Below are 20,066 nucleotides of genomic sequence, written 5' to 3'. Positions count from 1 at the left end.
ATAGGTTATATATATAGATGCCTAAACATAGTTTACAAACGCTGTTTATGCGAGTCGTACCTAGACTTAAATCTGCGATTTTAAATTCATGACACTTGTTTTGCTGTCAGAAGGGGGGTAAAAGCCCCAAACGCCGGACAGCTGCCCACACATGAAGGCTGCTATTAAACCCCCAGACTTCTGCCGTATATTAATCGCGCTGGGCGTTTTTTAGGAACTTCCCAAGGCAGTGCGTTTGTGTTTTCCCACAGAGGGAAGCAGCCCACGGCCCGCTCCCACAGCCGGGCCCGGGGCGCTCCGGGACACGGGCTCCGAGCTCCGGAGCGTTGGGGACGGCGGCTGGGCCGGGACCCCCGGCCGGGCAGCGCCCCCCGGCCCGGGCTGCCCGTGACGGGCGGGGAAGGACGCGGCACCCGCGGGCGGCTCCTCGGTGCGCCCGCAGCGCCCCTGCACAGCAGAACCAGCTCTTACCTGCTCTCCTCCTCCTCCTCCTCATCCGCCGTGACCCCTGCGGACCCCAGCAGCGGCTCCCGCCCGTCGGGACGCGCCTCCGGAGCGGAGCCCGCGGCCGCCATGGCCCCGCAGCGCCGGGCCCCGCCCGCGGCCGCCTCACGCACGCCGCCAGGGGGCGCCCGAACGCGAGCGCCATGGGCGCGTGAGCCGCGTCCCGTCCGTGTCGTCCCCGTCCCGCCCTTCGCCCTCCCCTATTCCTCCTCCTCCTCCTCCTCTTCTTCTTCTTCTTCCTCCAATTCCCGCTCCCGCCCTCCCATGTGGTGCCTCAGCACCGGCAGCGCTTCGGGTGAGCAGCGGGTGACCTTCGCGGGCCGGGCCGGGCTGGGGGAGCGGTGCCAGAGCGGCTCCCGCGAAGGGCGGGCAGGAGGGAGCTGCCCGAGCCGCTCCCCCTCACGGCATTGCCCGGCCCGGGGCGAGCTGAGGCGGGCGGAGGGGTGGCGGTGGCCGCGTCCTGCCTCCCGCCGCCCCTTCCTGCGGGGGCTGGGGCTGCGGATCGGGGGGATGGCGGAGGTTTGGGATCGCAGAGGTTTGGGGTCGGGGAATGGCGGAGGTTTGGGATCGGGGGGGATGGCGGAGGTTTGGGATCGGGGAATGGCAGAGGTTTGAGATCGCACCTGCTCCCTTGCAGTGCTCGGGTCAGGCTGGCAGGGAGCTGCTCGCAGCCCTGCTTTAGGCCCCGTTGTTTATGCTCCGACTCCTCCGTGCCCGTCCCGTTTTGTGGAGTTGTTGTGGGGCTTGTGTCTGCCTTGGCGAGACTTCTGTGTGATTTCTTTAATTCCTAAGCAGGCGTTTCTTCTATCAGAAAAGGAGCTGGCGTTAATTGTAAGGGAGAATTTTTTTAAATAGAGAGAGAGGGAGGGTAGGGAAGTTGGCAGCTCCGCCTTCTAAAACAGCCTCGGTGGTTTTTTCAGGTCGGCTTTTTCACATCCATGTATAGAATAGAAACTACACTGTGGGCCTTGTACTTTGCAGGGCTGATTTTCTTGTAACCGAAGCTCTTTGCACGGATAAAAACCAAGAGCTGACCTTTTACGTGCTGGGTTTTGGATAAGTTTATGTGTCTGTTTCTGTTTCTTCTTAGCGTGCTTTTGCATCTGCTGCGGTTTCCATTCGCAGCTCACAGTTATGTAAAGCTTTCTGTGTTAACAGTATATTCATTCAAGATTCATGGCACAGATCGTGTCTCTAGGGCCACACAGCTCCACAGCATCGTTATCGGGTCACTGCTTCCAGCTGACCTGTCTCACAGTGGGATCGGGATGTGGCATGGGAGCTGTCAAGTGGAGCAAATCAAGCTGAATTCTGAAACGGCCTTTCCTGATTCTCTCATTCATTTCAAATCCTCACTGCTGAAATACTGCTGTTGATGTGAAATTATAAAACTTCAGCCTCCAGCAGCTGGATTTGCCTTTCCTGGCACTAAAGTTGTTTGTAGTTGTGTTGCCATGCAGGCATGGATGAGCAGTGACTGGAGCATGTCCTGCCCTTTTGTTACAGAGATACAGTAGGGGCAATCCTCCCACATTTTTTTATCTCACTGATATTTCTGAGAAGTTCTATGTAGCATACTACACATACTAGGAATATTTTTTTTGATTTAGTGTTTCCTGTACTCTTTCCAGTAGTGCTTTTATCTTGATTCTGATTAATTGCAATATCATGAGTTACTTCAGAGGCTCCATTCCATCAATGAAGCAGAGGAGAGGATGAGAGAAAGCTTTTGCCTCAATCAATATTACATTTAAATATAATGCACTTGCCTAGAAAGTTGTTTTGGCACTCCCTTGGTGCAGCAGAGAGCTTGTCAGACCAGACTTTGGACTCAAAGCAAAATCTACATCTTCATGTTTTAAAACAAAGCATCCCCACTGTGACTTTCTGCTCATTTCATGTATTTGTTTTTATCCTGTAGTGATTGAACATCCTAGAGCCATTGTGGCTTTCTAGCATGCTGGTTCTAAAATTCAAGTGCCTATAATTTCTCTTAATAGTAATTTATTCCAGGTTTTCTCTAGAAAGAGAGTTCTCCTTTTTATGCTGTATATTGATTCTTAAATGCTCACTTTCTAGAAGTGCAGAGGAATGTTTTTGTTAATCTGATCACAATTTTGACTTGTTGTAGTCAAACAAGTTTATTTTTTAAAATGACCATATTGGAGTGTGGCAGAAGAAATGCTTTTGGATGAAAATAAAATTTCAAAAACCCAGAAATTAAATTTCACTACTTTGGAGTGTGATGAGCTTATGAAGTACATTTAGTATGGAGAGATCTGGAAATAGTAGCAAATGCCTGAAGTGGACTCAGTAACCAAATGTTTGATTATTAAATCTGCTCTTTTCTTAGGTGCACACAGATCCTGGACTTTAACTGAGTAAGCTGTATCCTGCTGACCAAGAAACCAGATTTAAATTCTTCTTTTTAGTTGTATTTGTTTGGGTTTTTTTTCTTCCTTCTTCCTTGGAAGAGCTCAGCAGTGGCTCCCTGTTCACTTCAGTAAGTATTGCTTTGAAAATAATACTCAGCTTGCCTAAAATCTTGGTAGATTTAGCTCTGTTTGAACTGGTGTATTCGTAGAAAGAGAAATGGTCCTGGCAAGGATTTTGAGGGTGTGATTTCTTCCCAGAAAGGAGTGGGAGGAGCATCAGTTTGATAAGAAATATCAAAATTGGAAAGGAACAGATAAAATAAGGATTAGGATGTTTACCGCACCAAGGAAGGCAAGATTACAAAAATGAACTTTCTCTGCAGCTGAAAGCTTCTTCTGCTTCCCTCCTTCCTCTTTCTTACAATCCATGAATAAAATAATGGAGATTTTAACTGCCTTGGTTTTACTCTGCTTTTTCCCCAGATGACAGTGTGCTGCTAATGGGTGTAAGTAAATTAGATGTCTTGTACCGAAAGCTTCTCCTCACTAAACTGTTCATCAGAGGATGGGGAAAGCCGGAGGATCTGAAAAGGTGACTTGTTCAAAAGTAACAGCATCAATGAAATGTTACATTAAAGGAAAATAACCCAACCCTTGAAGTAGCAACAGTAATTGCTATCCTGTATTTAAAATAGGAAAAGTGTTGAAGTTGGTTCTGTTCCAGAAATCGTGTTTTTCTGTACCAAGGGAGTAACTGGATTTAAAAGAAGCCTTTAAAGGATTTGCAATTTTTTTCCTGTTTAATGAGGATCTTCTTGAGAGAATGTCTGTGTGTCCAACTAAGTTTTCATTGGGGTTTATCTGATGACATACTTGAAACAGCAGCTCTGCAAGTGTTTTCCAAAAGCAAAACTTGACGAATTTCTGCAGAAGAATTGTTTCTGTTTCACATTAAAGTGGTTCTTGCTATCTTTCTGTAACTTCCTAATTAGTTTTAAAAGTGTAATATTTAATCAGAAGTTTCTCTCCCAGCCCAAAGTAGCAAAGCCTTTCTTTTTAGTGGTCTTTAAAATAAGAAAAAATGGAAGTATCTCTTAATTTTTTAAGCATTTGAGTATTTTTATTAATTACTATTGAGATAAAGTTGAGAAGTTGTATTTCTTAAGTATATAAAGATAAAGTTGAGCATTTGTATTTCTTGAGTATAAAAATGAAGTGACAGTATATATATTCTGCATTGTGCAGTGTTTAGATAAAAAATGATAAACCTGCATTTAATAAGCTCAATTTTATGTATATGAAAATCAATAAAGAAACATTTATTGAAAAATAAAATTTTGTGCACTGGATAGCAGTGGAGTTTTATGAGAGGTTTTTTTTTGTTTTTAAGTCCATGTGCAAGATCTGATGTGGAAATGGCACTTGGATTGCTTTGTGTGACTCTTCAGTTGATATTTCTCTTAAATAGCAGACTTTCCTGCAAAATGGCAATCTTGGCTTTGGTTGGAATAACCAAAACCAGTGAGGTTTGTTTTGCTTGCAGCATTTCTGTGTTCTATCCCATGTGTGTATCCAAAATGGGATGCTTTCATGTTATCAACCCCTCTCTTTGGAAGACCTTGGGGTTCCTGGTGAGACACAGGCAAGTTGCAGTGCCCCATCTCCATCTCCCTCCAGTCCAAATGTGTCTCCATCCAGGGAGCCTCTGCCTGATGCTGCTGCTCCCCAGTTGAAGGCCTGCCTGGGCTCTGCAGGGTGATCACACCCACACCAAGCAGCAACAGGGGAGTGTTGCTGGTGGCAGCAGTGATATCAGCTACAGTTCCTTCTTCATCCAGGGGAAACCCCTCTCCCAGCAGATCAAAAGTGAGGGGGAAGCAGGAGGCAAGCTGGTCTGAAAAGAGGAAGAGATTTGTTCTATTTTTGCCCTGACTGAGAGGATGATGAGCTGTTCCCCAGCAGCCTGGCTTCACCTGGATGAAGGAGGATGCTGTGTCCTTCTGACTCCTCACACTGCCTCATGGGAGGAGGGGTTTTATTTGGTTTGTTAGCCCATCACTGTGATGGTGAGTGATCATTATTCAGTCTTATCCAAGACTGAGTGACAGACTGCTCTGCCTAATCTGAAATTTTGTGTGCTCACCCTTGATGTGGTGAATGGTAATATCCAAACTCTTTGTCTTCAACTCATTAGCAAGGGTTGGAATTCCTCAGCAGAGGTGAGATTTAGCCTTCAGTATGCACCTAACTCTAGAAAAAACAAATGCAGTATTTTTAGGAGTTTTATTGTCAAACAAAGCATCTCTTCATTTAGCTTACCCTCCACACTCACATCTCACATCTTTACCTTTGCTTGCTCAGAAACACTTAATGCACTTGCTGTTTTCTATAAGAAAAGCAAAGAGCTATTTTTTGTGTGCTGATAAACTGGATTTTCTTTCCATTCTTTGGGTTTTCTGTGGTGTTGGGGAGGTGAAGAGGTCATTTCTCTGTACTTTTCACTCTTTAGCTTGTCAGGTAAAATGTGTATTTATGAGCATAGCAATGAGCAAGTTATGGAGTATTTAAGGTTGAAGGGGCCAATGTGAGGGCATCAAGTCAAAATCCCTGTTCAAAACCAGGCTGACTTTGTTTCTTCAAGTCTCTTGGCACTTCATCCCTTGAGGATGGAGATCATTTATAGTTTCCCTGGGTTATTTTTTCATGTGCTTAACTGTGAAAGCAATCTTTCACTTTGCCCCAGGAGGGATTTCTCACATTGCAGCACACAGCCATTGCCTCTTGAATGCTCATGTCCTTCAGTAATCTTGTCCTCTCACTGTGTACCTCTGAGAAGGGTTTTGTTTTATTTACTCTGTGTGGCTCTGCAGCCCATTTAACCAGCAGAAGAAAGCAACCAGATTTGCCTCTTAGTTTTCTGTTTCCCAGCAAGGTTCCTGAGACTTTTTTTTAACTTAAATGCATCCTGTGGTGGCCTGATTAATCTGTAAATGCAATGCTGGCTTCATAACTTTTCTTTGTTTGTGGCTTACTTTAGCTCCTGAAATTTTATATAAATATGTCTCTTCTTTTTTTTAGATTAAAAGTTGAATCTTCTCTACTTGTTTCCTTTCAACAGAATATTTGAATTCAGAAAGATTATTGGAAACAGGGAAAAATGCCAGAAGCTGGTTTCCAAAGATTACCCAGTGTTCATTGACAAGGTACTTCAAAGCAAGAGATGATGTGATTTAACTACTTTTATTTTCCTAAGGGTATATGAAGGTGAAATAACTTGGTGCTTAACACCAGGATACTTTTATAGGCTGCTAGAAGAGAGTGGAAGGAAATAGAGATTAAAGCAGTGCCTGCACAGATACTTTTTTTCCCCACACTAGCTGGGCAGTGAGATGTCAAATGTTAAAACTCCAAAAGTGTTCAAAACTTAGTCTGTGTTATCAAATGTATTTAAAATGGGGCAGCATTACACCTTTGTTTGATTCCTGTAAAAGGTTATTTAATAATAGCAAAGTTGAAAACAAGTGTTTTGACCCTGTTGATAACAAAATTTTAGGAGTAGTCCTCAGCTTTTGGGTTTTCTAAGCAAGTTTTTTATGCTCTAACAAATCCTACTTTAGGAAATTTGCTTTCAGAGCAAGTTAAAGACTGACAGAATATTTATTGCTATTGTCCCATTGTCTCTGCAGGTTGAGGGGCAATCAGACTGTAAAATCCTTGAGGGGCACTTCATTTCCCCCTTGGCTCATTGTGTGCCAGGTATCCTGCCAGTGGAATCTCTTGTAGCAAGGTAAGAGAAACCAGCAGGTATTTCTGAAATTAGTGCTGCAGGGAAATAATGGTCTGTAAGTCGTTTTATTGTGCAGCTAATTGATTGCAATGCAAACAATCTTTAAAATAAATCTTATTTATGTGATAGTTCAATCTATGTATTAAAAAAAAATACATCCACTAGCAAAGTATTACTTTTTTGGTTTGGTGGTTTGGTTTTGGTTGTTTTGTTGTTTTTTTTTTAGTGTAGAAATCTTATTGCACAAAGCTGTGGAATACCCTGAGTTTTTTGAATTGTTGGTTTGGGTTTTGCAAATGAAGGGGATGCTGGAAAAGAGGAACAGTAATTATTGTTTTATATGTAGCAGGAGAAGCTGTTTATATCAAAGCATATTGTGTTGTATTTGAAGGAGCCTTTCCAGCTTTCCATTTCCATTGAATACAAAAATTTTGTATGTGTGATAAAGTAACAAGCTTATTGTATTGTAGCCAGAGAATCTGGTTCCTTTCTTACTTGGCATACAAATAAAAGAAAGTGGAAAAAAAAGCATTCTTACAGAAAACTGGAGGCTCCCTAACAGTGCTGGTTTCACACTAACACTTCCTTGCAGATGAGGAGTGGGTTTGCAAATGGAGCAGAATTTCTGTTTGCTTTTAGTTTGGTGCTGAACTGATGATGAATCTTTTTTCCCAGATTTTGTTTGTTTCATAACATAAACATAAAAGTTGAGTTTAAATTTAAACGTCAAACTGATACTGACATTGGAAATTTTGTCAGTAATTCTGGTTGGTTTTTGTATGTGTGCTTAAGCATGGAACATTAAGGAATGTGAGAAAAACCTTGATTCAAGAAATCAGTTCTGTTCTACCTCTACTAGTTAGGAAAGAAACTGTTAACATTACCAAACTAATTAGTGCCACACTGGACAGTGCAATATGCTCATTGTTTCCTTATCTCTGCTCTCTTGTGCTTTGTAGCCAAGTTATGATAATTTTTACTTTGGCCAGAATTGTGACCGTTTGGAAAGTTGTACAAATTTCCCTCAAGATGTACAAATTTCCCTGAAATTTCCCTCAAAATGTACAAATTTCCCTCAAGATGTACAAATTTCCCTGAAATTTCCCTCAAAATGTACAAATTTCCCTGAAATTTCCCTCAAAATGTACAAATTTCCCACAAGATGTACAAATTTCCCTGAAATTTCCCTCAAAATGTACAAATTTCCTCAAATTTCCCTCAAGATGTACAAATTTCCCTCAAGATGTACAAATTTCCCTCATGAATATTTCCTGAAGTGTAACACTCTTGTAGGTAACAGTGCTCCATCTTGTGGGGAAAACAGTGGTGGCTCAGAAGGGATTTTTTTTTTCAGTAGTTTAAATTGTAAATAAGTAGCAGCAGAAGACATTAATTGATTGTTGTTGAGTGTATAGAATAATTTCATGGTTTGTACGCTGGGGTTTTGATATTTTTTTTTATTTATTACTCATCTTAATCTTCAATTTCAGCTGTTGTGCCTTCAGGAGAAAAATAGCAATGATGCCTAGGAGAGCTGGACATGCTTGTTTAGGCTGCTCTTTATCTGAAGTTGCATTTCTCCACTCTGCAAAGTTTAAATTGTGATGATGAGGTAGTAGTCTTTTTTAGGAACATGATCTTTCATCTTGGCTCCTTTTCTTGTTTGGCCTTTCTTCTGCCCTACTTTCAGATTCCTTTGTTTGCTGAATGTGTTCATGACAAATGATGTTGCTGAATTGCTGGCAGTTTGCCTGCCTGGGTTGCAAATACTTCTGCTGTTTTGGTTTTGCTTTTTAATTAATTTCTCTTGATGCAGCTTGTTAATAAATATTCTTACTCTGCTAAAATAGATGGTTTTTTCTCACAGATTTCAGTTCATCATACCCAGAAGATGGAATGGCAAGCACAGACCTGTGTGCATTCATTTAGCAGGCACTGGAGACCATGTGAGTGTAGAAAATGTAAAATGAATTGTTATTGAGAAATGAAATTATAAGTTTTGCCTTACCTCTGTTGTTTGTGCATTTTGTCTTCAGCACTTCTGGAGGAGACGCACGTTAATGGCACGGCCAATGATCAAAGAAGCCTCTATGGCTTCCCTGCTGCTAGAAAATCCTTACTATATCCTTTTGTGGAAAACACAGCAGTTACTCTAATGTCCCCTCTGGAAGCTAGAAGAGTTACCACACTCATAAAAGATCAACTTTTTGGTACCCAGTGGGTAGGAGCAAGGAAAGTATGGCCATTATGTGAAGCACAATTCTATGGTGCCTCAGGTAACTTCTGGGAAACTTGCTGTTACCACTTCAGATTTAGGTGGGTTTTTTTAAAAGTTTTGTTCTGTCATCTTGTATAGCAATATTATTCTGTTTCATTAAATAGGATCTCAAGTTACACTTTTTTCCTACCCATGTATCTGACAGCAGTAAAATGTTGCAAACTGCATCATTGAAATAGATTGAATTTATTGCAATGACAATTAAACAATGGGAGTTTAAATTACAAATTTCAATTAATCCATGTTGTTTATCCTAATTATTTAAAACCTTTTTTACTTTCTTTAACTGAAATCTTTTACATGGCTGTAGAAAACCTAAGGATCAATTGTAAGTATTCCTGTTACATTTATGGATACCATGTGTTTAAAATACTGCTTTTCTTTTCTTCTCTTTTGAGCCAATAGTTGTTTAAACTTTGATGGCTTATTAAGAAAAAAACATTTCAAAAACCACTTGTAGCCTGCCTGTGTGAAATTGGAAATTGTCTGCTCTTTGCTAAACTGCTTTGGGTGTTGTGTTAGGAGATCTCAGGGATCAGGGAAGTTTGCACAAGATGCAGTTGCAGTATGAGTGAGATGCAAACATCTTGTGTGAGTGCAAGCCAGGGCCATTTTATATTCCTGACTCACAAGTGCTGCTGTTTTATTTCAGTCAGCTCTGAATAATCTTTGCTCACATAGCATATTTCCATCATCATTTACATAATAAATGATAATTGCTACGATTTTGCTTTTCCAAGACCTTTTAGCAATTTGCAGGCATATAAACCTGGTGTCGATTGGTTGTTAGTCAGGACACTATGCAATATTCAGTATTTTACAGGATTTATTTCTTCAGTCAGTTTCTTAAATTGGAATTAGCAATTGGCAGTCTTGGTTTTTTTAGTTTTTACATTTTTCAAACCACAGATTTATTATCAGAATTCAGCAGGATGTGTGTCCGAGGCAAAGCTTTGTCTCCCAATATTTCTGAAAGTCCAAACATGAGTTGGTGTTTTAATCCTTTTTAATCCTAACTCAGACATTTAGCATGACTAGGAGACACAGAGAAAGTGTTTTTAGTAAGATTGTGGGACAATGACAGGAGGAAGCTTGTGCTGGAATACATCCATTGGTAGGTTAATTCCCAGTACTGGGGACTCTAATGCCCCAGTAGGTGACTGTCACTCTCCAATGCAGGGTCACACAGCCCCAGTGTTAACAGGTGACAGTGCTCAGTAAATACAGCAGCTGCAGAGGGCTGAGGAATCTCACTGAGCTGTAGCAGAGAATTGCATTAGGCTGCAAATGCTGCTCTGCAGCAGCTCTGCTCATTTCTGTGTGACTTCACAGCGAGCTTTGTCCTTGTGCTTCAGAGTGTCGCAAATGTGACGCTGGCACGCTGGCACGAGAGGCCAGGAGCCCTTTGTAACCTGGCTGTGGGACTGAAAATCCTCAGCCCCACTCCCCAAGTTAGAGGTCTGTTATTTTTAGAGTCCCTCTGATGGCTCAGCCAAATAGATTTCTACTTGTTTTGTGTCTTCTGTGTTTTAGTGCTTTGCAGTACACTGCCTGAATTTCTCAATACCGTGACAAACTTCCCACTTTACAGTTTCAGTCTTACAGTGACACTGATGAGTGCTTCCAAAGCTGACATTCTGATTGCTCTTCAAATGTTGTGTGCAATTTTTCAATGGTGTAAAACAGGTAAATAAGAAAAAAAAAAAAATCCTTGTTTCTGCAAACAAGCTAGTGTATGCCTAGGACTGTATCACTTTGATTCTATTTCTAAAATATCTGTTACAACTTTACAGGACAGAATATTGCTACTAGTGAGGTGCTAATGTTGGTAATTGTTTCCAAAAGACAAAGCTGTCAGTGATATTACATTAAAAGTATAGGTGTCTATCTCTAGTCCTCATTTAGACAAAAAATTACCAGTGTCAGAAAATCTGGGCTTGCTTTTTCCTCCTGTTGAATTAACAGGAGTTCAGCTCCAAAATTCTCTGAGATTGTGCTGAAGCTGTGTATAAAAGTCTGTATAGAATGATAAAAACTGTCAGAGTCTAATCTTAGAAAATAAACCCTCTCTTTTCCTTTTCTGGGGAGAAAAGACGGTCATGTTTAAAAAATGTCTCGGACCTGTTTGTGATGGGAGGAGCTCTAATTCTAGAATCGGCAGCTCTTTTGCACTGGCTAGAGAGAGAAGGCTATGGACCCCTAGGGATGACTGGAATATCCATGGGAGGACATGTAAGCTTTTATATCTCCTGTTCAGTAATTTTTTCTTTTAACTTCTCATTTGATCATGTAGCATACGGAAATAATTTGTTTTACAATGTTGATCTCAGAAGTGCTTTAAAATAAACACTTGGAGTCATGAGAAACAAATTGTTGGCAATTCTCCTGTTCTGTGGTGCTGAATTAGTATAATCCTTAATATGTACTGACAAATCATAGAGCCCTTTGTAAGCCATCTCCCAGCAGGCTTAATAAGAATATAAACTTCTCACATAATTGTTTTTTTTTTTCCACAAGGATGGGGGGCAGAAATGTTTGCTGAAAGAAAGTCTGCACCGATCGATTGCTAATTCTCCCTCTTTTCCTCCTTTCTTCTTGCTTAAACCTTTGTGTTTGAATGCATTGTGTGAAGTGCCCCCTCTTTGTAGGCATGTTGTAATTGAGGTGATTTTTGGTGTCAGTGATCATTGGTACTGATCAGGGATTTCTGTGGTGAGGTGGATAACATTTTCTGTGTGACACTGTGCATGCTCAGACTGAACCAGCAGGGGATCACTAAGGAAAGAATAATGCACAGTTAAAATGTTACTGCTTGTGTCTCTGCAGCTTCTCACAGCTCTGTGAGACACAGGGGCAAAGCTGATTAAAAGGAGCTCAGTAAATAATGGTAATAGTAGTGTTTCCCAAAAGGAAAATATTCCCCTAAAGCACAGTTTTATAACTGTAAATGTCAGAAATGTACAGAGCACCTTTGGTTTACATCAACATCACCCTGCTGAATCAGAAAATTCTGTGAAATAAGTGATATTTGATGTTGATCCTCTACAGAGTGTGTTTTACAATGGAGGGTTGTAAGTTGATTCAGTTCCACTAAAGGGAAGAGACTTCTACTGGAGAGAATCAGAACATAGATATGTGTGGTTCTTGTAACTTTTTATTGATAAAAATAATTAGAATAGAATTAGACTTCAGTTGCATAAATCCACTTATTGGAACATCTAGAACAGACACAGAGGTGTTTTGTATTAATAAAATAAAATTTGTCAAGAACATATCACATGGGGAAGTTTTGTACATTGAACTTGATTTGGCTTCTTCTGGGATAAACAGAATAATCACAAAAATATGTTCTGAGAACTAATGCAAAAGTAAGTCATAAGTAATAATTTTTAAAAAGTAATAATTCAAACTTAAAGGACATAAAAAGAGTGCTCTTAACATGTTGAATTACTTCTCCTTCAAATTTTGTTTCCTGTATACAGATTTTGAAAGTAAAGAATTTTAAATAGTCCTTCTCATAGATTGCCTTTGTTTTGCCTTGAAATAAACTTGCAAGAGCTTGGTGGAGAGCTTTATAGCAGTTTTTTTATGATTTTAAACAAGTAATAGCTTGTATTAGTTTTTATAATTATAATGATAATTAATGGATTACAAATATAATTAATTGAATTTTAATTGTAATAAATGGAATATTTAGTAAATATTCAATTGGGATTTCTTATAACCAAATGATATTCAGCCTTGAAATGAGTCCTTTCCAGAGCAACATTTCTTTTTTAAAATATCAATGGAGAGTAGATAGTAACTTCTAAACAGGTGAAAATATATCCAGCTGCCACAGTCCTTAACTCTTTGGCACCACGTGTTTCAGAAATACCATGTCAACAAAGAAATTGAAGATGAGAGAGTTCTTTTTACCATATTGTGAATTCAATATTAAAATGTGTAATAAGTGCCTTTGATTCTAGATGGCTTCACTGGCAGTGACAAACTGGCCCAAACCATTGCCATTGATCCCATGTCTTTCCTGGTCAACAGCCTCTGCAGTCTTCACTACGGTAATTAACAAATTCCAAAATACTTTTTTTGTTAATATGCTGGATTATTATCAGAAATGTAAATTAAAATATTTGGGCTGGCCACAAGGGAGATGGGATTCCATGTCTTGTGTTATAATATGTGCTTGTGCTTTGATTGCAATAGCTCTGAGGGCTGTCTGGGAACAGAATTGCACTGAAAAAATCAGGACAGGAACAGGTGAATTTCCTGCCTGTATCATTATTTTAGAGTGACCTCTGGGTTGTAATCCTTGACTTGAATACTTCTGTTTTTCATCTCAGGGTGTGCTGAGTAAGGCAGTGAACTGGAGAGAGCTGGAGAAACAGTATTTCACACAAACTGTGTATGAAGAAGAAATCATTCAAATGCTTGAATATTGTGGAGTAAGTATGGTTTATTTTACTAATATTTACACGTGCAAATCTAGCAAATAATGCAACTTCTTTTTACTTCCACTAAAAGCAGACAGTTCTTAGCTAGAAGATACTGGCATGTTGTTTCTTTATGCTTTGATGAATTTAGTCTTTGAAGGAAAAACTTGAAAAACAAAACTAATATTTTGGTTGTATAACGAGTTTAAAGTGTAGCCCTTGTTACAAGCTTTTCCTTTGATCACAGTGTAATCTGCAACATAAAATATGTTCTATCAAAATTCTGATAAATGCCTTTTTTTTTCTTTTTCCCCTAAGATTCTTGCCTTTGTCATAGTTCTTTTTCTAATACCTCACAGCAGCAAAGAGGAGCAGATAGTTGTTACTTGGGCACTTGCCATTTTTAAGTCAAATGCACTCCACCAACACTGATGGAGAAGACAAAATGAAAAGAAGAAATGTTTTTCAAGATGTTCAGCTTGTGTCACTCTAGTATTTAGAGGCTGTCAATTTTTCAGTCTTCAACATAAGATTAGACCTGGTTGCATATGTTAATTTTTCTATAATTATTATTATTAGGTCATTTAAGCTTAAATGACTGCAATTACAAATTCAGAGTTTAATATAGAAAGAAAAACAATTGTTTATATCACAAACTTCTGTATATGTAAGTACCTCCTGCATTCTTTTAAACTGACAGAAGTGTAGAATGAAATTATCAAGAGGTTATGATGATCAGGATTTAATTGAATGACCTGCAAGCTGAAAATAGAAGTGAGGAGTGCTAGTAGTGTCTTTTTTAAGTTTTAAAAAATTTTTTAAATTATGACCTCATCTTAAAAATAAAATTACCAACTAGTTTAAGGAAGAAACCCTTAACTGTTGTCTTTGTTCAGACGGATTCTTTCAAGATGGGCCAAGACTTTGTGAAGAACTTCCCTGACAGTGTGGACAGTCTGGCAGACGTGGACATGACTTCCAGAATATTCAGCTTTGAGTCCTTGAATGACACAGTATCTAAGGAATCTGTTCCCAGCTTTGCCACAAATAGAAGTGCTCTAAGTGCCTCTTCAGAAGGACTCTTAATGCAAGATGCTCCTAAAATGCAGTGCATAAATCAAACCTTTTCCACCAGTAGCAGTAGCAATAAAAACTTAACCAGCCCACAAGGACACAGGATAAACACAAGGAGAAGGAGTGACACTTTACAGAGGGAATCCTTAATGTTCATGAAGGGAGTGATGGATGAATGTACCCACGTAGCAAACTTCCCAGGTATGTATCTCTTTGTTTCAGTGTGGAAAGCTGAATAAAATACACTGGGGAGGAAGGCATTTTCTTAAGTGTAAACCTGATGGCATCTTTGCTGAAATAGTGTCTGTTTACTACTCCATTTCCTAATTGTTTGTCTGTTCCTTCTTGATGGCCAGCTAATGAGAAAGTTAATTCAATAATTGCCTCTCAGTATCTTTGCACATTTTTCTCCTCTTCCTTGCAGTGGCTTTTTTCAGATATGAATTAGTGCAAATTTGTATTATCTAAAGGAAGAAAACACCTGTGTGATGTGAGTAATACCTAGGAGTAATAAATCTTAATTAATAAAGTTTTTCAAGCAGAAATCTCACCCTGACTTAGGATAGAAAGCAGCCTGCATAACTGAGCCCCAGGTTTGAATGATGCTGCCAGTAAAAACATTTTGGGGGTCCTTCTGCAGGCTGCTGAATGTTTCCCAGGACAGGCACAGCATACAGGGGGAGCTGTAGTCCAGCTTTCCTTGGCCAAGCCCTTTGCAGCAATGCAAACAAGTGATTGCTCCTAGAGCCTCCTTAAAAGGTTCTGCTGGAGTGGGGGCTCAGAATTCCTTTTGTGGTTTGGCTCTGCATGAACCTGATGCTGAAGGCATCTCCTGCAACGTGCTTTCACTTCAGACACAGTTGTCTTTTAGTGTCAGAGCTTTCTTGGTACTGAGCCCCTGTGCCGCCTCATTTCTTAATCCTGGCGTTCTGTACTCCATTGTACAAGTGTTTAGATTTAAAGAAGTGTTCCAAATAAATAAAAGGAAACACAAAATAAAAGGAATCTACACCAGTGTAGATTCTTTCACTGCTAGCCAGAGATGTTTTGTGATGAATACCAGTGAAGTGCTTTCCTTAAAGCTTTTAAAGTTAGTTCAGTAGACAGAAAAAGCCCTGTAGGTTTTATTCCATGTGCAGACTTTCTTGTTTATCTAGACTTGCCCAGGTATCACTTAGCTAAGCACTGACCTTTCTGGGAACTAAAAAGGATCTGTGACCCTGCTGCACTTGTCAGTGATGGAGTCTGTTGAGTCAGTAGTCTCCCAGGTTTTGTCATTCTCTGGGAGACTTTGCTTTCCCTGCCAGGGTATCCTTGGAGCTTCAGAAAATCTGCCTAATGCTCAGATTTCATGGAAAATTGAATGGGAGACTTGAATTTATCTTAGCTTTGCATATTCTCTATATATGATTTAGTATGAAAGAAGGAAGGGTTTAAATTATTTGTGATACCACACTGCCAGACATCTTGGCTGGTCACCCTTTAACTTATCACATATTTTCTTTTTGAAGGAGAAATGTTCTGTGTTCAACATAATTTTGGTGTTATTTTTCTCAACATCATCCTGCTAGTAATCTGATTGGTGCAGTTCTGCTTATGAGTAATAAATATGTATAACAATATGTTGGGATTTTTATATTGCAAGTAAACCATGTAGAAAACAGAAAAGAAAGTGAACATAGGCTGTACTTTCTGACCTCTTGTATGAAAAGTTGTCTTTTTTCCTCCTTGAGGGGAAAAAATACATGAAACTTCTACTCTGTTGAATTCCATAGTTCTTTTTGCCAATAAAAAGGGATCTCAAAGAACTGACATGAATGCTCTAGAGTTTTGTTGATAAGAGGAAAGAGAATTCTCCTGTCAGCTTCACAAGTCTTGGAGGAATTTCTGCTCTAGGGGTGGGAAGGGTAAGGGCTACTTTGTTTTTCCACTGATGGCCTCACCACTGTAACATCAAAAACCAGATAAATTCTGCCGGAGACTTTACAACATGTCATTTTATTAAAGCTTCAAATAATTTCACTTTTCAGACACCAGCATTCAGACACCAGAAATCTCAGCTGTGTTTCTATTTCTTAGCCCAGATGAATTCAGTTGTGCTTTGTTGTCCCTTAGTTCCAGTTGACCCAAGTTTGATCATAGTGGTGCAAGCCAAGGAGGACGCGTACATCCCTCGCACCGGCGTGCGCAGCCTGCAGGAGATCTGGCCAGGCTGTGAAATCAGGTATCTGGATGGAGGTCATGTCAGTGCCTACCTCTTCAAACAAGGACTCTTCAGGTGAGCTGAACAGAACAGGTTAAAATTAAATTTTAGATTTCATCAAAATTCAATAAGTAGTACTTGCATGAATTTGTGCCTTAGAAATATTAAGCTTTGATTTTTCTAGACAGTTATGTAAATAAGTTTTATGAGGGCAGTTCTGTAGTTTTCAAAAAGTTAAATGCTTGTGCTGGTAATTTTAAAATACAAAGGATTAGGAAGACTGTACACATAATTTAGGAAGTCTAAGCAAGAACAACAAAAGAATAGCACTATATCAGGTCAATGTATGCTATTGTATGATATTGATATTGCAATTGCAATTGATATTGCAATGTATACCAGTCATTTATTGCTATTTAAAACTTCAGCCTCATTTTTATGATAGTTGCTCAAGAATTTCAAGCTGTGCATGTCTATGACGTGTTTGAGTAGAAAACTCCTAATTCATCTACATTTCCAGTTGCATTGAAGTTGGAAAATAGTCCCACTCATTCCTGAAACACAAATGTATTACTAGATTGAAGTGAGAGAACCTAGAAATAAAGGAAGGAGAAAATACCACCTGATACCACATTTTTACTGAACACCCTTTTGAAGTTGTGATGATAGCTTTGTAGACATATTTGTAAATATATGGAAAAATGCCACTTCTATCTGCCTTTTCCCAGATCATACAAATTCTGTTCTCTTTTCCTGTTTCAGACAAGCAATTTACGACGCATTTGACCGCTTCCTCCAGAAATACACCATGTGATCTTTCTGATGCATTCAGACTGATCTCATTTGTAATTCAGCTCACTGGAACTCATGTTTGGAAAACAAGCCTCTTGTAGTGTTGAGCAGATGGTCACTGACTGTTGTAGGTAACAATTAGCAGAAGTGGTGAAGTACCAGCATTGCTTTCATTACAGCCCAGTGCCATTCTGACACAGCTGCTTCAGCGTTACCTGTGAAAACACAGCAGCAGCTTTTGTCAGTGCATGGATGGTTCATGTACTCCGTGTCTAATCAGGTGGTGTGTTCCTTCAATTCTGAATAAATTCTGAATCCTGTGTCAATAGAAAACAAACCAATCAAGTGTTGGAAGGGTGTAAATGTGCTGTGGGCTAAGCTGCTCCCTTGTGTTTGGTGCAGTTTTGGTTTGTTCCAGATACCTCGGTTACCTCTCGCTTCCTCATGGCCTTGCTCTTCCTGTTGTGTTGTACCGTGGCTTTGCCAGCACTCAGCCTCTTGTGTTTGTCACTGCTTTTCTCTTCAATTATGAATTGAAAATGAGCCTCAGCACCACATCTTGCAAAGAGAGACTTTTCCTTGGATTGTCAAAGTGAGAGAGAGATGTTTTCATTCAATACGTCTGTGAAGTTTTCCTGCCACTGAATCAAACCGTGCCATTACAGAAGGATCATGTAGCAATTCATCAACAAAAAAACTGGAATAAGTGAAAATCAAGTGTCTGGTAATTAATTGTTTACATTAATTCAGTTGGATAACATAAGCTTTCAGGTTTATTTTCTTTTTTTGGATTGATAGATGAAATAGAAATATCATTTTACTTTCTAAGCAGTTAAATTGACAGCAGATTATATGGTGCTATAAAGACCTGTTAGAAATACTTCAACAGATGTCCTTTCTAAAGTGCACTCAGTGCTGATATGCAAAATACACTTGCACTGTATAATTTAAAAGAAATGTGAGACTAAAGGTTATTGAAACAGTTAGGTTTGCTCCTTATTTTTCAACACTTGTCTAATTGAATAGGATGGAAAATAAAGAAATTTGGATTTTGAACACATTTAAGAAAATCCAAAGTCTGTTGTTTCCTCTTTTGGGATCAAAAATGCCAACAAATTACAGCAGAATAAAAGGTTGTCATGTACCAACTGTGTGCTGTACCAACTCTCCACATTTTTTTTTTTTTTTTTTGTGGTAATCTCCTATGACATTCTTTTAAAACCAATCTGCAGAGAAATTGAAAACTGAAACACTTCAGTATTTAAAACAGTTACAACCAGGATTATTCTGAAACAAACAGAAAAATGCAGCCATTTCTCAGGATATGTGACTTCTGCACCTTTCCAATCAAGTACTTTTCATCTCCATGGTTACTGTAAAGCTTTTTGGTAGGCAGAGTATGGAGCAGACAAAGCTCAGCTGATATATTCTCTTGGATTGTAGTCAGGTAGGACTAGTAATCACTGTTCATTTGAAAATCAGGTGTGTCCAGATAAAACTGAAGAGAAACAATTCTGAATAACCCAAATGATGTAACATACAAATTTACTGAAAATATAGAAGAGATTCTAGTCTGTTGGAAGTTAAATTGCTTCTTTCAAGTGGTTTTTCATTATTTCTTTGGACAGTGTTGGTTTTGTATATGGGGAGCAAGTGTGAAGTGACTAGCACATTTAAACACTGAACATTTGAAATTTTGTTTGAAATTAAATATTAGTAAGCTTACAAATTTAAAATTGAGTCTTGACTAAAAGATTCACAGGGTTTACAAGCATATTCATCAACTGAGAGTGCTTTACCAGAGCACTGTCTGCTGTTCAGCAGCTTTTGGAGCTCTGACTTTTTAAATGTAATTGTGTGCTTTGTGTCCAGCTTCTGTTGCAGCTATGAGAAAGGGAGATAACTGATGGCAAGGGAAAAGGCTTGAATAAATGCAAGAGAGAAAAGACAGATTTTGTAAAGGCCAGGAGTAAGCACAAAAAAAAATCAACTCTGCTACAAAGTATAACATGCCAAAGTCAATATTTTCAAAGCGCACAATACTGGGAATTACACAACTGATGGGAACTCTGCATCCTGAGGTTAGTGTCCCAATGCTATTACTAACAAGGTTTAACCTACCAAAAGGGCACAGGGGGAGGTTTAGGATAATGCCATCCTGCTGTGAGAGTGTCTTTGGGGACAAATGCTGCTCCTGGTTCTGACAGTGTCTTTGGGGACAAGCACTGAAAGACAGGTTTCTGACAAGAATAAGGAATTGCACTTTGTAACTGAAGTTGTGTTGCCAAATATGAAAGCCCAGTAAGCATTATTTAAGGAATTTCTCAGGTTAGAATAACAAAAAAAGGAAAAAATTAGCTCAGTGGTTTATTTCTGCCACTTATCAGACATAGGGAGATGGTCTGGGAATGGGGGAATCTTGCTGTGTATGTGTTTTTAACCCTTGGAAAATCGACTTTTTAAATCATATTTTAAGGTTAAATCCTAAGAAAGTATAAATAATCCATTTTGATGTTAAATGACAACATGGTTTTAATCCAGGAGTTGCATGAGAGAAATATTGTAATAAGGTTTCTTCTGTGTAACAGGTAAACCATTCTGTATGTCTTAAATTTATTGTAAA

At 39.3% G+C, this 20,066-nt stretch overlaps 2 protein-coding genes across 4 annotated transcripts in view; one reads left to right on the top strand and one right to left on the bottom strand.

The window, feature by feature from the left end:
* The window catches only part of MFSD8 (major facilitator superfamily domain containing 8), an 11,800-nt gene extending 10,443 nt beyond the window's left edge, over positions 1-1,357 (bottom strand). The window contains exon 1 of one of the 3 annotated variants that reach the window (XM_064711576.1): positions 1,128-1,357. Coding sequence is in view for 1 of the 3 variants with exons in the window: in XM_064711575.1 (XP_064567645.1) it covers positions 472-575 (104 nt within the window). In the remaining 2 variants the exon portion in view is untranslated. Of the gene's footprint in view, positions 1-60; positions 83-471; positions 616-1,127 lie in introns of those variants that run through there. The other 2 variants (XM_064711575.1, XM_064711577.1) reach the window with 2 other exon arrangements.
* On the top strand, positions 659-20,066 carry ABHD18 (abhydrolase domain containing 18). The gene is made up of 14 exons (XM_064711578.1): positions 659-799; positions 2,858-3,007; positions 3,363-3,471; positions 5,998-6,082; positions 6,566-6,666; positions 8,534-8,612; positions 8,703-8,789; positions 9,247-9,272; positions 11,038-11,176; positions 12,913-13,002; positions 13,285-13,386; positions 14,271-14,649; positions 16,564-16,726; positions 17,414-20,066. The coding sequence occupies exons 3-14, from the start codon at positions 3,380-3,382 to the stop codon at positions 17,463-17,465; spliced, it is 1,395 nt and encodes a 464-aa protein (XP_064567648.1). The 5' UTR covers positions 659-799; positions 2,858-3,007; positions 3,363-3,379; the 3' UTR covers positions 17,466-20,066.

Source organism: Zonotrichia leucophrys, chromosome 4 (genome assembly GCF_028769735.1).
Source record: "Zonotrichia leucophrys gambelii isolate GWCS_2022_RI chromosome 4, RI_Zleu_2.0, whole genome shotgun sequence".
NCBI classification, from domain to species: domain Eukaryota; kingdom Metazoa; phylum Chordata; class Aves; order Passeriformes; family Passerellidae; genus Zonotrichia; species Zonotrichia leucophrys.
The sequence above is the reverse complement of the archived record's forward strand: the minus strand, read 5'-3'. Positions and strand labels throughout refer to the sequence as shown.